The sequence below is a fragment of the Adiantum capillus-veneris genome, chromosome 23 (genome assembly GCF_014529385.1).
Source record: "Adiantum capillus-veneris isolate H3 chromosome 23, ASM1452938v2, whole genome shotgun sequence".
In the NCBI taxonomy this organism is placed as follows: Eukaryota; Viridiplantae; Streptophyta; class Polypodiopsida; order Polypodiales; family Pteridaceae; genus Adiantum; species Adiantum capillus-veneris.
In genome coordinates this window covers 73,206,657-73,221,721 of record NC_140953.1, presented here as the reverse complement: position 1 = coordinate 73,221,721, position 15,065 = coordinate 73,206,657, and the positions used below count along the sequence as shown (strand labels likewise).

At 45.1% G+C, this 15,065-nt stretch overlaps 1 protein-coding gene and 1 pseudogene across 1 annotated transcript; both read left to right on the top strand.

Moving 5' to 3' along the window:
• The first annotated feature begins 1,371 nt into the window (after positions 1 to 1,371).
• On the top strand, positions 1,372 to 2,349 carry LOC147427973 (uncharacterized). The gene has a single exon (XM_086496790.1). The coding sequence runs from the start codon at positions 1,372 to 1,374 to the stop codon at positions 2,347 to 2,349; it is 978 nt and encodes a 325-aa protein (XP_086352916.1).
• A 605-nt stretch (positions 2,350 to 2,954) lies between these two features.
• Positions 2,955 to 12,680, top strand: LOC147427972 (uncharacterized; annotated as a pseudogene).
• The last annotated feature ends 2,385 nt before the right edge of the window (positions 12,681 to 15,065 follow it).

Here is a 15,065-nt window from a genome sequence, read left to right as displayed (position 1 = left end):
GATGAAATAGAGAAGATTCTAGAGAGGTGAGTGATTTCTTGTGTGAGGTTGCCTACTCCACGTTAGAGTAGAGTGGGTGCAATTTACAAAAAAAGGGTTAGCAGTTAGTGTTAGTAGTTTGAAGTTAGTAGGATGAGGTAAAATTACATGGCATATGCACTCAAGGTGCATTATATGATTTATACAATGATAAAAAGTAAGAGAAGGATGAGAATATACACAATTTGGTGGAAACTACAAGATGTAAATGAAATTTTCCACCTTCTCCTCCAGTGAATGATCCGGTTGTAGAACTTTGTCGGTGCAGTTCTTGTGACCATGGGGAAGTTGAATTCTCCATGATCCAAACTCCTCCTTTTGCAGGGCTTGAGCTTGGTTATTTGATGATTTTTTCTCTTTTTATGAAAGGATGAAGAGGTTATGGTAATATAAATTTGATTCTAGAGAGAGAAATTGAGCTATATGTGTGTAGAGATGATAATCTTTTGAGTTATAGAGTAAGGAGAGATGGAAATGGTGAAGAAGATGAAGTAAGCCATGAAAGTTGCAGGTGTGAGTGAGGGATGGAGAGGAATGAGTGTATGTGTGTGGAAGTGGGAAAGGAGGTGAGAGAAGACTATGGGTTACTTTGTGAGAAAAGTGGGCAGACTGGGGTCCACTCAAAATATCCTATCTCACCGCCGCTGGTAGCTCCAAAATCCATGAAAAACTTTGAGGTGATAATTCAGATCGTGGGCTACATTTTCTCTGTTGATTACTTCTTCAAATTCCGAGCAGAGATAGGTGCCAAAATTCTCACCAAAAGCCTGTTTTTTATGCCTGCAAAAGTCTTTTAGTGGCCCCCTCCTTTGTTGAATTTGTACAATGTATCCAAGAGTGAGCCCCTCCTTTGTCATATCATAATACAAAGCATCCAAGTTGCCCTTTACACATGCATGGAGGAGGATTATTGGTGAATAAAGCAATATATACATGGTGGGACTAGTGTATGGACTATGCATGGATTTTAGCTCAATGAGCACATGGTGTTAAAATAATGAGTTTTAAAAAAAAAAAAAATGGAGGAATTATGGATATGAAAAGATATTGGAATCATATTGTGGCGTAGCCCAACAATAGCCCATTAGCCCAACAGTCCAAGTGGCCCAACAGCCAACTAACCGACTAGTTCTTGCCTTTGTACTAGTTCTTGCCTTGGTACAGACCACAGATAAATAGGAGAAGAGTGACCTCACCAGCAGGGGGTTTACGAGTTAACTTTCTAGTCTCTGCGTATTCCACATTGGTGGAGTTGACGGGCTCTTTTCTTCTTAGATCTGCCCTCGCCCCTCTTGCATTACAGTCCCTCTTAGTCCCTCTTGCATTACAGCCATGAGCCACCCAACTTCTCCATACCAAACCCCTCAATCTCCAGTATACGAGGATGCATATATGCAACCTAAGTACACTGCACAGCCTTTTCAGATAGAACCTCTGTTCCAGGCGATGTCCAACATGCTCTTACAAATCAATCACACTAACCAATCGCTTCTAAATTTTCTATCATCTAGCGCATCACAGACTCACCGGCCAGATCCTAAAATTCGTCCTAAGCCATTTGCAGGATTACCAACAGAAGACATATTGATGTGGCTAAATCATTTCGAAAATGTCTCCAGCTACCATACTTGGTATGAGGAACGCAAGGCCATGGAGGTCCGCACATTGCTGGAGGGTGTCGCTGCAACCTGGTTCATCCATCAGCAAGAAGATATTAAAGGTAATTGGCAAGTTTTAAAAGCGTTGCTCATTCAAAATTTTGCACATCAAAACATTACTCAGACAGCACTACAGAAACTCAATGCTTTGAAACAACAACCGCTTGAACCAGTCGCACAATTTGCGGTCAAACTGAATCAGTTGCTGCTGAGGGCAGATCCTACAATGTCTGAAGACATGAAACTATTTTTCCTCTGGCCTTGCCTCCATCATGACATCTCCAGACGAGTTCGAGATCAAGGTCCAACCTCTTTCCACGCTGCAGTCCAAATCGCACAGCGGATTGAAGCCTCTGCAAACCCCGATGCTCCAATAACCTTAGTCCCTCAGCCGATTACACACCGCCACCCAGTGGAGTCCAATCCCATCAATCCCATGCCCATGGACATTGACATTCAGAATTCTCAAGTGACTTCTCGCAGAGCATTGCCTCCACGGGATGCACAGGGCATACCAAAATGTTTCTATTGTAACACTTATGGTCATGTTCGATGGCATTGCAGACAACTTCAAGCACGACAACATCACCAAAATGCCCAAGTACAACTTGCAGATGCTGCTTCTCTCGCCGAGCTACCGGGAAACATCTAGGTGGGACGCTGGTGGAAGAGCATCGCCCGTAGATTCAAGCCGTCGCATCTTCCAGCCGCACGGTGTGTTCCACATTAGCCCATATAGAAAACACACCCCAAGAAATACTTTTAGATTCAGGCAGCAGTATTTCCTCTATTAGTGAACATTTAGTCCAAGCATTAGGGTTATACACATCCATAGCATCGCCCATCAAAGTTTTGTTTGGCGATAATCAAAAGATCTACCACTCACATACACAAGCCCATTGTACTTTCTTTATGGCTCATCAACAGTTCACTCATTCCTTTTATGTTTTAAGCAACCAACTGTTTCCCATGACTCTAGGCTACGATTGGTTTCTGAAAGCCAGGGCCCGCTTACACTTCGACTCACAACAGTTGATTTTACCCAACTCTCTGCCGATACCAATGCTTCTATGTTCCCAACAAAACCTCACTGTCGTACACACCCAATGCACTTTGGAAAACTCTCACATCCGTTTGCATGAGGTCCGTAAAGTCTTGAATAGATTCACAAAATTGTTTCAACCAACTTCTCAAACCTCACAGACCAAATTTCCCACTTAGCACGTCATAAACACATGGGATGCTCTTACAGTCCGCATGGCAACCCGATGTAGGTCTCCCTTGGAGAAGGAAAGGATCGATCAGGCAGTCCAAGATATGCTGAAGAAGGGAATCATCATTCCTTCTAGTAGTGACTGGGTGTCTGAGCCTCACCTAGTACGCAAGGACTATGGTACTTATCGTTTTTGCATTGATTTCAGACCACTCAATAAGGTGACTATCCATGATCTTTATCCACTTCCCAGAATTGAGGACCTATTAGACCAGTTAGGGAAGTCCAGGTACTTCACCTCTCTTGACTTAGCATCTGGCTATTGGCAGATACCTCTTCATCTGAAAGATGCACATAAGACAGCTTTTCGTACTCAAAGGGGATTGTTTCAATTCACTCGTATGCCATTTGGTTTGTCAGATGCTGGTAGCACTTTTCAAAGAATGGCCAATACAATTTTTCATGACCTGATAGCTCAAGGGGTAGTACTGGTATATTTGGATGATATTTTAATACACACACAAACATGGCAACAGCACCTACAGGTTCTAGAGCAGGTACTCAAAAGGCTCCAAGATACTAACCTACAACTGCAATTTAAGAAATGTCGATGGGGTAGTACGAAGCTCAAGTTTTTGGGATTCATCATCTCTACAGATGGTATTCAGATGGATCCATCCAAAGTTACAGCTATTCAGAACTACCCTCCTCCTTCCTCAGTCAAAACCCTCCAAAGCTTCCTCGGAATGGCTAATTTTTCACTCTGATTTGTCCCGAATCTGGCCGCTATAACTTATCCTCTCCGTCAACTTCTCAATAAAGGTAACCGATACACCTAGACCTCAGCATGTCACCAGAGCTTCATCAAACTAAAGCAAGTAATCCAAGATGCTGCTCTTTTAGCTCACCCCAACTTCTCGAAACCTTTCAAGTTACAAACCGAATCAAGGTCTGGGGGCCATCGTGACTGCAACAAGATGACCTTCAACGTTGGCAGCCTATCTCATTCATCGGTCGCTCCCTCACCAAGGTAGAAGAGAATTATTCAATAACTGAGAAAGAACTGTTAGCAATTGTCTGGGCCTTCCATCGATTTCATCCCTATCTCCACGGCACCACAGTACAGGAAGAAATTGATCATCAACCACTAGTCTCCCTCATCCACAAACATCACCCACCCAGCGATTACTTCGATGGGCACTTGCCCTGGAGGAATACAACTTTACATTAGTCTATTGCAAGGGATCAGATAACCTCATCGTAGATGGTCTCTCTCGGTACGAACATCAAGCCATGCAGTTCCTCCCTCAAACCTCAGACCTTCCGGTTCACGTAGCTCAGATGACTGCATTACAGCAAAGTGACCCCGTCATCAAGCAGATAATTTTGCAGTTGAAGTCCCCCCAACCACAAGAGCCCCAACGCAGATTTATGGTAATCAACAATGTCTTGCATTGATGGGGGATTTTCACAAGCCAAGCTCCCATACCCCTCTTCTCTCGTCCCCACCCCATGGAAACCTCCTCTTAGGGAGGGAGTGATAAAAGGCATTGGAAAAGTAAGAAAAAAAATAAAGTATGATTATGTAAATATATGAGAAAGGTAAAATAGGCCACCTCATGCCTGCGGGGCAGCCCATCCCCACCTTGCCTCCTTTTTCTTCACTGATGCCCCGCCGTGTGTCCCTTTTCCTCTCCTCCACTCAAAAGGTCAACCCCCTCTCTCTTCCCCTTGTCCTTTCTCCTTTCTATCTCCCCTCAAGGTACCCCACCTCTCACCAATAATGCATTCTAACTCACCAATAATGCACCCTAACTCACATGCAACTTATCCTATCTTCCAAAATAGTATACCCCACCCCCCGTTTCTCTCTTCTATCATATCCCATGACCCAAATACCCCCCTCTCTCTCTCTCTAAAGGGCGCCATATCTCTTGTCTTGTAGCTAAATAACCTTCCCCACACTCACACACACTCAGTTTCACTGAAAAAGGTGCCCACAGACCCATCCCCACCCGGTGGTTACCTGATTTTTCTTGTGTTCACACACATCTGCACACAGATACACCTCTGAACACACTCCCCTCTCTCCCCTCTTGTAATTACTTTATTCTCCATGTCACCTCTCACTTTTTTTCATCAACCCATCTCTCTCTCTTAGTCTCTCTCTCATGAGACTGCTGTTTTGGCACATATACACACAGCCAAACAAGTGGGGCCCACAGTCACATGGCCTATGTAGATAATGATTTCTTCATTTCTAAATTCTAGAATTCCTCCCCCCTCCTCCCCTATATAAAGAGGGGTCACCATCACACTAAATACACACACAACATCACCAAAGAACACACTATGCACTGTGTGTGCCTAGTGCACACACACACACACACACACACACACACACACACACACACACACACACACACACACACACACCCACACCATCACCATCACCGCAATCACCATGCTTGTCTTGAGCATGACCTCTACACCCTTGGCTATGGAAGATGAAGGGAAACTAAATGAAGGATGATGGCCATAACCCTCGTGCGAGTCTTTGACATCAACTCCCACCTATCCGCCATGTGCTCTACCACTCTCTCCCTTCTCATTCCCCTACCCTATGCTCCCAATTTCATCACCTTATTCTCTAAATAAAGCTTGAGGTTTTGTGAGTATGTTTTCTTGCAATGTTTTGCCCATGTCAGGTGTGCGGAATCGCCACCTAGTCTTGTGCTTGGAGTGAGCTTGTGTATGTGTGAAGGGTGTGCGGATTCGTCATCCTTTTGTGGTGCCTAAGTACTAAGCCGCTATACCCCCTCCCTCACTCTCTCTCTCTCTCTCTCTCTCTCTCTCTCTCTCACTTGATCTCATTCCCTTTCTCTCTCTCTCTCTCTCTCTCTCTCTCTCTCTCTCTCTCTCTCTCTCACTTGATCTCATTCCCTTTCCTCTTCATCACTACTCCCAAGCATCCATCTATCTTGGATGAAAACTTTGTTATGGTGGTGTGTTGTTTGCGTCCTAGCCGCTGAAGCTAGGTGGTGCCCCCTATTTGCTTTACCGTGACAGGCTCGAGGCGCGCCATTCGGTCCCCGGTGTTTGAGAGGCCGTTGGGGGTTCGGGGTTTGCTTTCCTCCCGGAATTTGGTGCCCCCACTGAGGAGGGCTTTCTAAGACCCTTCAATTTACAATGCTGAAAGTGACGCCCACTATCAATCATGGACGAATGGCTAAAGGAATTTTTTAACTGGAGGTCGGAAGAAGAAGAGACGAAGGAGGCACTAGCCGCCTTCATTGAGGTGCTACTGCCAGGCTGCAGTGTCGTCAGCATTCAAGAGGTAAATTCTCCATCTCGTGTCGCTCGTTCTAACTATAAATTGAGAGCCATCACTGTTGTCAACCAAGGCACACTGTCAATGAGTGCCAGCAACGAAGGCAGCGAAAGGGCTGAAGTCATCTACATCGACATTCATCGCAAAGAAGTCATTCACATCAAGGAAGGGAAGCAAACGGTGAGACCTCTTTTCCCTAAAGAAACTACAGTCAAAGTTATAACTCCAAAGTTGCCTAAAGGGGCTGCTCGAGCCAAAGGCAAGGAGAAGATAAGCCAGTCTAGAAACACACGACCCCGAAGGGAGAAGCATCTGGCCAAGCAAGTGCTTCAAGCTCAGAAAGCCGGGTTGTACCCAGTTTGCCAAAGAGGAAGTCACCCGAAGCTAAGCGGCGAAAGGTCGCCTACCAATTTTCACGACGCATGCGAGTGCTACCAATCCACTTCAACAATCCGGAAGAAGAAGTGGTAAGAAGATTCCCATGTCCTAGAGAAGAGTGGTTCGGCTACTGCTCTCGCTGTTTTGGAAAGAGAGTGGAGGATCTTCCTCCTCTCCCTGTACAACTTATCCTGAAGAAGCTCTCTACCACGGGAGAAACCCAGTGGGCTGGGGACGAGTTGCAACTGAATGGAGTAGAATTCATGCAACACGCCGACTACGGAAATTACCTTCAATTGCTGTTAGCCAAGAGGCTGGGAGTGGTCAGACGCGTCGCCATCACCCCGTACGTGCTGAGCAACGAAGGAAAGGTAGAGCCCATGAAAGGCGACGACCTCTTGTGGATGTGCCGACTCATCAACACTAGCATGGTAAGAGTATAAGTAAGTATTTCATCCTCTGTGCATGATGGAAAATGGGCCAACGGCATTCCCGTTCAGATTCTTGCAGCATATGCATGTGAATATCTATGTAGATAGGAAAGTCTTCTACCAATAGAAGATCGTACACCTATTCGGTGCGGCGGTACTAGGAGAAATCCTCAATTCCCCGAACCCTATCATTCTCCCCATATTAGATTACCATCATTCCTTTAATGTTTCTATCTTTATCTTGTTTTAACCTATCCACCCACCCCTGTAAAAAGCTGCTATGAGCCGCTACTGTTAATGTAATGTTAAAAAAAAAAGAAAAAAAGAAAAAGAGGTCTGTAATTTCTTGAGTCACTACCATGGCAAGTGTTTCTTTCCCCACGTTCAGTGGAAAGAAGGGAGAGGATCTCACCACCAACTTTTTGGATGATTTCGACATTGCTTGTATCGTCTCCAACAAAGATGACGACGCTTCACGACTTAGAATTTTTCCTCTATTGATGAAAGTAGAGGCCAAGTCCTGGTATAATGCATTGCCCCAGGCCACCAAGAATGCATGGGATGTGTTAATGGCTGCTTTTGTAAAGAGGTTTGGTGGAGGCACAACCTTGGAGAGGCTATGGCAGTTACTGACAGAATTAAAGCAGGGAGGCCTGCTGGAGTATGCCACCTACGAGTCTAAATTTGTGGACTTATGGGAGAGATGGGTTGACTCGCTGGAGGAAGGTGAAGGAGCGCCTAGTTTCCTAAAGAAGGACCGTTTCATTGCTAGTCTATGGTCGCCGCTTAGAGAGAAGGTGAAGGGAAGGTTTCTTGCAACATATGAGTTGGCAGTCGAAGTAGCCCGCCTTAAAGACAAGAAGCTACGCATGCAAGCAAGAGTAAATGATTCAGAGGAAACAAGCTCGGCCCAACCAACCCAAGTGACTGCAATAGCCAATCATAGAGTCCAACCACAGGAGGCATTAGAAGAGCAAGACCTGCTGAGTCGCATCACCACCCAACTAGAGAGTTTATCTGTGCATCTAGTGCAGCAAGGGCATACACCTGGAAGGAACCCAGAACAAGGAAGAGGACAACGAAGGCAGAACCCAGAGTACCATTGTTACAACTACGGGGAAGATGGCCGTGGAATGTACTACTGCCCACACCCGAGGAGGCAGAATTTCAATAGAGGGGGGAGACAGAATCAGATCTCTCCACCAAGAACACCATCGCCACTGAAGCAACCAATCCCACCTGTTCAAATCCCACCACCAGCGGTACAACCACAGCTAGCCACACCAGTTCAGCGCCAGTCACCAATGCAACCACCGCCACAATCACCACTTACAATCATCCTACGCCCACCAACAATTGGTACCCGCACACCAAGTATCATTGGTCTTGCAAAAGAGGTCAAGATGAAGGTAACCGAAGAAGGATCAAGCGAGAAGTTTATTCAAAGAACTGAAGCAGTGGAACAAGAGGTTAAAGAATCAAAAGATGCTACCCATGTGGGGGAGGTAAGTCAAGAAAATTGTGTTACAAATGTGAGTACATCTTTAACCTTGAATGAAATAGGCACCAAAGCGATCAATCGACAGCATTGGGCCGTAAGCGTAAGAAGGTGTAAAGTGTTGATTAGGCCTCGTCAGAGTAAGATCAATGCAAAGGGCATGAAAGATACAAGAGAAGAGGAAGACCAGCCTGCTAGCAAGGCTTTGCAGAAGGTGGACAACATATCAATCAAAGGGGAGGGCTTTGAAAACGGAGGCCTGTCCATTTTCATGGACCCAGGACAGTGTAGCAAGCTAAAGGAATCTTGCATCAAGGCAGTTTCACTTGAGGACCATAACGAAGAGGTAAGTATGACTGAAGGTTTGGAGTTGGATATTTCTCCAGAGGCTTGGCAGCCGAGCAAGACTTTATTGTGTAGTGTTATAGACTTAGAGATGGGTAATGTCTCTAGTCTACTGAAGGGTGTTATAAACTTGGAGATGGGTAATGCCTCCAGTTTATGTGAGGGTGTTCAGAGTAAGTTTGATTATCAATATGCTGCCAACCTTTTAAGGATGTTCCAAAATCCTCTAGAACACAGCATTGTGTTTGCATGGGATGCATCAGACCTATGGCTATGGCTAGCTGCTCTAACATATAGAGAGAAGATCAGCATGGAGATAAGAGCAAAGGAGCCATGGATAGACAAAAGCCTAATAGAATGCAAGAATGAAGACCTCATTCGCAATTTGGTACAATTTTTTACAAATAGTGCATCCTCTCTTTGGAGAAAGGTAAGTGGATTACGCTTGAATTTAAGCCGCAAGGTAGGTGGCTTGCTATTAGCATCAGTAAAGGAAGCTGACATGTTTCAGCACACCCAAAAGAAGCATGATATGCTCGCAGTTTTTTCTAGTCAAGGCAGTAAGCAGGATTCTGAAGACAACTTGAGCTCACCACACCAACAAGGCGGCCATATATGGTGGATTCTTGGTACACTCTTGGGAATCATAATTTTCAGTTCTGTCTTGGCAGGAGCCAAGATGCTCATTTCCCCTCTCGCCACTGGTGGTTACAAATTTGATCCAATTTGCCATGCAAATTTTATTGTTCGAACACTGCAAACAATGATCCTATTTTTCACTTGGGATCCAGGAGGACATTGGCACAAAGTTCTGGAAGCCATGGGCTTCCCCTTTAATCAACCGACACTATTCCAAGGAACAAGTTATCACTCGGACCTGTTACAAATTCATGAATATCCCAGAAATCTCACCAATGGCCAAATGGAATGGCTAGTTCAGAAGGCAACTCAATATCGGATCCTACAGCTAAGCGGAAGAAGAAACAAAGCTAGAGACATGAATGCCTCCAGCCAAAAGGGGAGGGCTAATGATGGAGGCTTTTCACAAGCCAAGCTCCCATACCCCTCTTGTCTCGTCCCCACCCAATGGAAACCTCCTCTTAGGGAGGGAGTGATAAAAGGCATTGGAAAAGTAAGAAAAAAAATAAAGTATGATTATGTAAATATATGAGAAAGGTAAAATAGGCCACCTCATGCCTGCGGGGCAGCCCATCCCCACCTTGCCTCTTTTTTCTTCACTGATGCCCCGCCGTGTGTCCCTTTTCCTCTCCTCCACTCAAAAGGTCAACCCCCTCTCTCTTCCCCTTGTCCTTTCTCCTTTCTATCTCCCCTCAAGGTACCCCACCTCTCACCAATAATGCATTCTAACTCACCAATAATGCACCCTAACTCACATGCAACTTATCCTATCTTCCAAAATAGTATACCCCACCCCCCGTTTCTCTCTTCTATCATATCCCATGACCCAAATACCCCCCTCTCTCTCTCTCTAAAGGGCGCCATATCTCTTGTCTTGTAGCTAAATAACCTTCCCCACACTCACACACACTCAGTTTCACTGAAAAAGGTGCCCACAGACCCATCCCCACCCGGTGGTTACCTGATTTTTCTTGTGTTCACACACATCTGCACACAGATTCACCTCTGAACACACTCCCCTCTCTCCCCTCTTGTAATTACTTTATTCTCCATGTCATCTCTCACTTTTTTTCATCAACCCATCTCTCTCTCTTAGTCTCTCTCTCATGAGACTATTGTTTTGGCACATATACACACAACCAAACAAGTGGGGCCCACAGTCACATGGCCTATGTAGATAATGATTTCTTCATTTCTAAATTCTAGAATTCCTCCCCCCTCCTCCCCTATATAAAGAGGGGTCACCATCACACTAAATACACACACAACATCACCAAAGAACACACTATGCACTGTGTGTGCCTAGTGCACGCACACACACACACACACACACACACACACACACACACACACACACACACACACACACACACACACACCCACCCACACCATCACCATCACCGCAATCACCATGCTTGTCTTGAGCATGACCTCTACACCCTTGGCTATGGAAGATGAAGGGAAACTAAATGAAGGATGATGGCCATAACCCTCGTGGGAGTCTTCGCCATCAACTCCCACCTATCCGCCATGTGCTCTACCACTCTCTCCCTTCTCATTCCCCTACCCTATGCTCCCAATTTCATCACCTTATTCTCTAAATAAAGCTTGAGGTTTTGTGAGTATGTTTTCTTGCAATGTTTTGCCCATGTCAGGTGTGCGGAATCGCCACCTAGTCTTGTGTTTGGAGTGAGCTTGTGTATGTGTGAAGGGTGTGCGGATTCGCCATCCTTTTGTGGTGCCTAAGTACTAAGCCGCTATACCCCCTCCCTCACTCTCTCTCTCTCTCTCTCTCTCTCTCTCTCTCTCTCTTCACTTGATCTCATTCCCTTTCCTCTTCATCACTACTCCCAAGCATCCATCTATCTTGGATGAAAACTTTGTTATGGTGGTGTGTTGTTTGCGTCCTAGCCGCTGAAGCTAGGCGGTGCCCCCTGTTTGCTTTACCGTGACAGGCTTGAGTCGCGCCATTCGGTCCCCAGTGTTTTAGAGGCCATCGGGGGTTCGGGGTTCGCTTTGCTCCCGTCAGCATTATGTCGCCAACAGCCAAGAACCACGCATCTATGTGCCCCAGGTACTCCAACAGTCATACTTGGATTTTTATCACAATCATCCTCTTTCTGGGCATTTGGGTTTTCATAAAGTCTTACACAAGCTCAGGTTGAATTACTACTGGCCCAACATGTGACAGTCTGTATCTCAAAATCTTCTCCAATGCAAGGTGTGCCAGAGCATCAAGTCCCCACCTCACAATGTCGGTCTTTTGTCTCCGATTTTGGTCAATGAGCCCTTCGAGCTGGTAGGCTGGGATCTAATGGGCCCCTTCCCCATGTCTACTGAAGGTAACCGCCATATACTCGTCATCACGGAGTATCTGACGCGGTGGTGTGAAGCAATTGCACTACCAGATACCACCGCATCAACAGTGGCAGCTGCGCAATTACAGAAGCTAGTATTCAGTCATGGGTGCCCCTTACAGCTCCTGTCCGACCAAGATACCTAGTTTAAAAGTGAGGTTATTCAAGTCTTGACCAAAAGTTTAGGGGTCACACAGCTATTCACTTCCCCTTATCACCCACAGACGAATGGGCTGACAGAGAGGTTAAATCGGACAATCAAACAGGTAATAGCCACGTTTGTTGACCCTTTACACCAAAATTGGGATCAAGTGCTTCCATTTGCTGTGCACGCATAAAACACATCAGTCCAAGCATCTACAAAAGTTAGTCCCTTTCGGGCTCTCTATGGTCGTGATCCTCGTCTTCCGCCTGACCTACATACCCTTCACCTACAACCCACAAAAGTTGAAGCAGTTTACTGGCTAGTTTACCTCCAACAACGACAACCTCTCCTCCGTCATGCTCTTCACAGAAATCTTCAGGTAGCTCAGCAAAGGCAAAAGCGTAATTACGATGAACCCCGCCATCCAGTAGAATATGCGGAGAAAGATCTGGTTATGCTGTACTTCCCTTTACGCCGCAAAGGTCTAATTGAATCTCTCCTTCATCGATGGGTTGGTCCATACAAAGTCCTCCAACGTCTTTGCACCAATACATATCATCTGCAACGCTTGTCCAATCAGTCCATCACTACAACACATGTAACAAGGATCAAACCATGCACACTCCCCAGACCCACTATTGTATAGGCATATCCTCTGTTTTTAGGGGGGAGGTGTGGCATAGCCCAACAGTCCAAGTGGCCCAACAACCAACTAACCGACTAGTTCTTGCCTTTGTACTAGTTCTTGCCTTGGTACAGACCACAGATAAATAGGAGAAGAGCGACCTCACCAGCAGGGGGTTTAGGAGTTAACTGTCTAGTCTCTGCGTATTCCACAATATGATATGGTCCCTCTTTGTATTATTTTGGGTGAAAGAGGAAAAGGTATGCAAGTAAATGAAAATAATATCATAAACATGACTAAGAAAGTAGAAATCAATTTTTTTGTTTTCACGAGGGTGAGGGTGAAAATGTAGGGGTGATTTGTATAAAAGAAAAATATGAGGTTAGAGTATGTACACATTGGTAAAAAATACACTTATGGTGCAAGAGGATGAAAGAAGGCATACATAAGTTTAATAAAACACACGCCTAGGTATAAATATTTAAATAAAATTTCAAAATAATTATAAAAATCCTTATATTTAGGCCATACATATAATGAAATATTTACACACAAAGGCCATAATATACCTTTTTTAATTTATTTATTTATTTTTTTGGCTCAACTAGCCCAGTGACTAGCTAATTGAGGGTTTTTAAGAAAATATGGGAAAAGTCCCCTAACTCACACACGCCTATGTACAATGAAATGGTAGGGATAGCCATAGTGTTTGGGTGAATTTGGTAGGGTGAGGTAGCTCACTATGACAATTTTGAATAGCCGAAAAATGGCTATCATTAGCCCTCCCCCAGGATGATGGTATATTCATGTACCATCATAAAGCATCTTTTCCAAAGAGAGTACAAGCCACTGATCCAACTTGTCGAGTTGATTTTGGAGAGAAGAGTCATAGCCGTTGTACACAATTGCACCCCAAACTATCAATCTTATTTATGAGCAAGTGGAAGCTGAAAATGTGATGGAGAGTAGGGCATCACTCAATTCCTCTCAATAGCCCCAAAGCATCTCTATGCACATATGAGTATAATGTGATAGAGATCTCTCAAAGCCTACAATCTCGTTACAAAACTAGGGTTAGAGAGTATTATATGTGCAGTGTGTAAAGTGTGAGTTTTTTCCTAAGGTGTGAGTCAAGGAGAAGAGAGTGGATTTATCCCACATGAAGTGGAGCAAGGCTATAGAGCTACTTAAAGCTCATTTCATGAATGAATAAACACAACTCTATTTTGCACTACATGCTTGTCTATGGTGAGATTGTGCTAAGCTAAGTCAACACTCAAGATTGTGTTTATGAGTCCAAGCTAATTCTATCTTGGAACCTAATTCACTTGAGTGATAACCTTGCTTACACATACACTCACACATTGACGCTATGTTTCTCTTTCATCCACCATAGCTAGAACAATCCAATTCCTAACATTTGGTATCAGAGTTTGGGTATGCTCGCTAGGCTTGCTATTATGCATTGGCATGTTTGTACAATTAGCATTCATTGATCATCATTAGATAGATCCATTAGGCTTGCTCTTTTATTGCATAATGCATACCTAATTAGTATTCCATTGGCTAGCATGAGCATGTTCTTGAGCTAAAGACTCTTGAGCCACTACTCACTGGCTTATTGGAAGCTTAATTAGCATCAAAGTTCATTAATTTGCCATTAGGAACTTGCATTTTGCATCCAAAATCTGCTCCTTGTTTTAGTAAAATTGGCATTTATGATTGGTGTGTGTGCGTAGCCTGTCTCAAGAGCTCTCTACCGACTATTTCCATGCTCAAATCGCACTTCATATGCAAATTCTAGAGCTTGATTGATTTCCTCTTGAACACTCTCACCCTCTGGATTTTCTGCAGAACAACTCTCAACAGCTTTGTTTAGTGTGTGTGGTGCATTTAATCCCAAGGAGGAATTTCCTTTTTTCTTCTTTGTCTTGAGAAGGCAAATCTGCCTACAAGCTGTGTGGGAACCTCCTATTTTTAGGAAGTTGACCACCTTTGAAGACAGGGCCACACTTGGGGCGCCCACTGGCGCACTTCAGCCCCGGTGGTAAGCCGTCTTGCATAAAACTTTCGGGTCGGAACGGGGACCCCGGCCGGCCACACAAAACCTACTTCGTTCGTTCCTGCCCGACTGGCCGCCTGGCCGCTTGTCCGATCGCGCCTACCCGACTGGCCACCTGCCGTGCGCTCAACCCCTTTTAAGGGGATTTTCGGGTCAGCCCCACTTGGGCCCCCCTTCCCACGCCTGCTGAGGCCCGCCCTTGACCAAGCCATTGTTTGGAACACATTCCCACAAGCTTGCTACCATCAAGCCTCCGAGACCCTTTAAGGGCTTGCTCCCACCAAAGCTGCAGCAAGGCTTTCAAAGCCTTCCAAAAGGCATTCAAAGGTGGACCTCAAGATCTC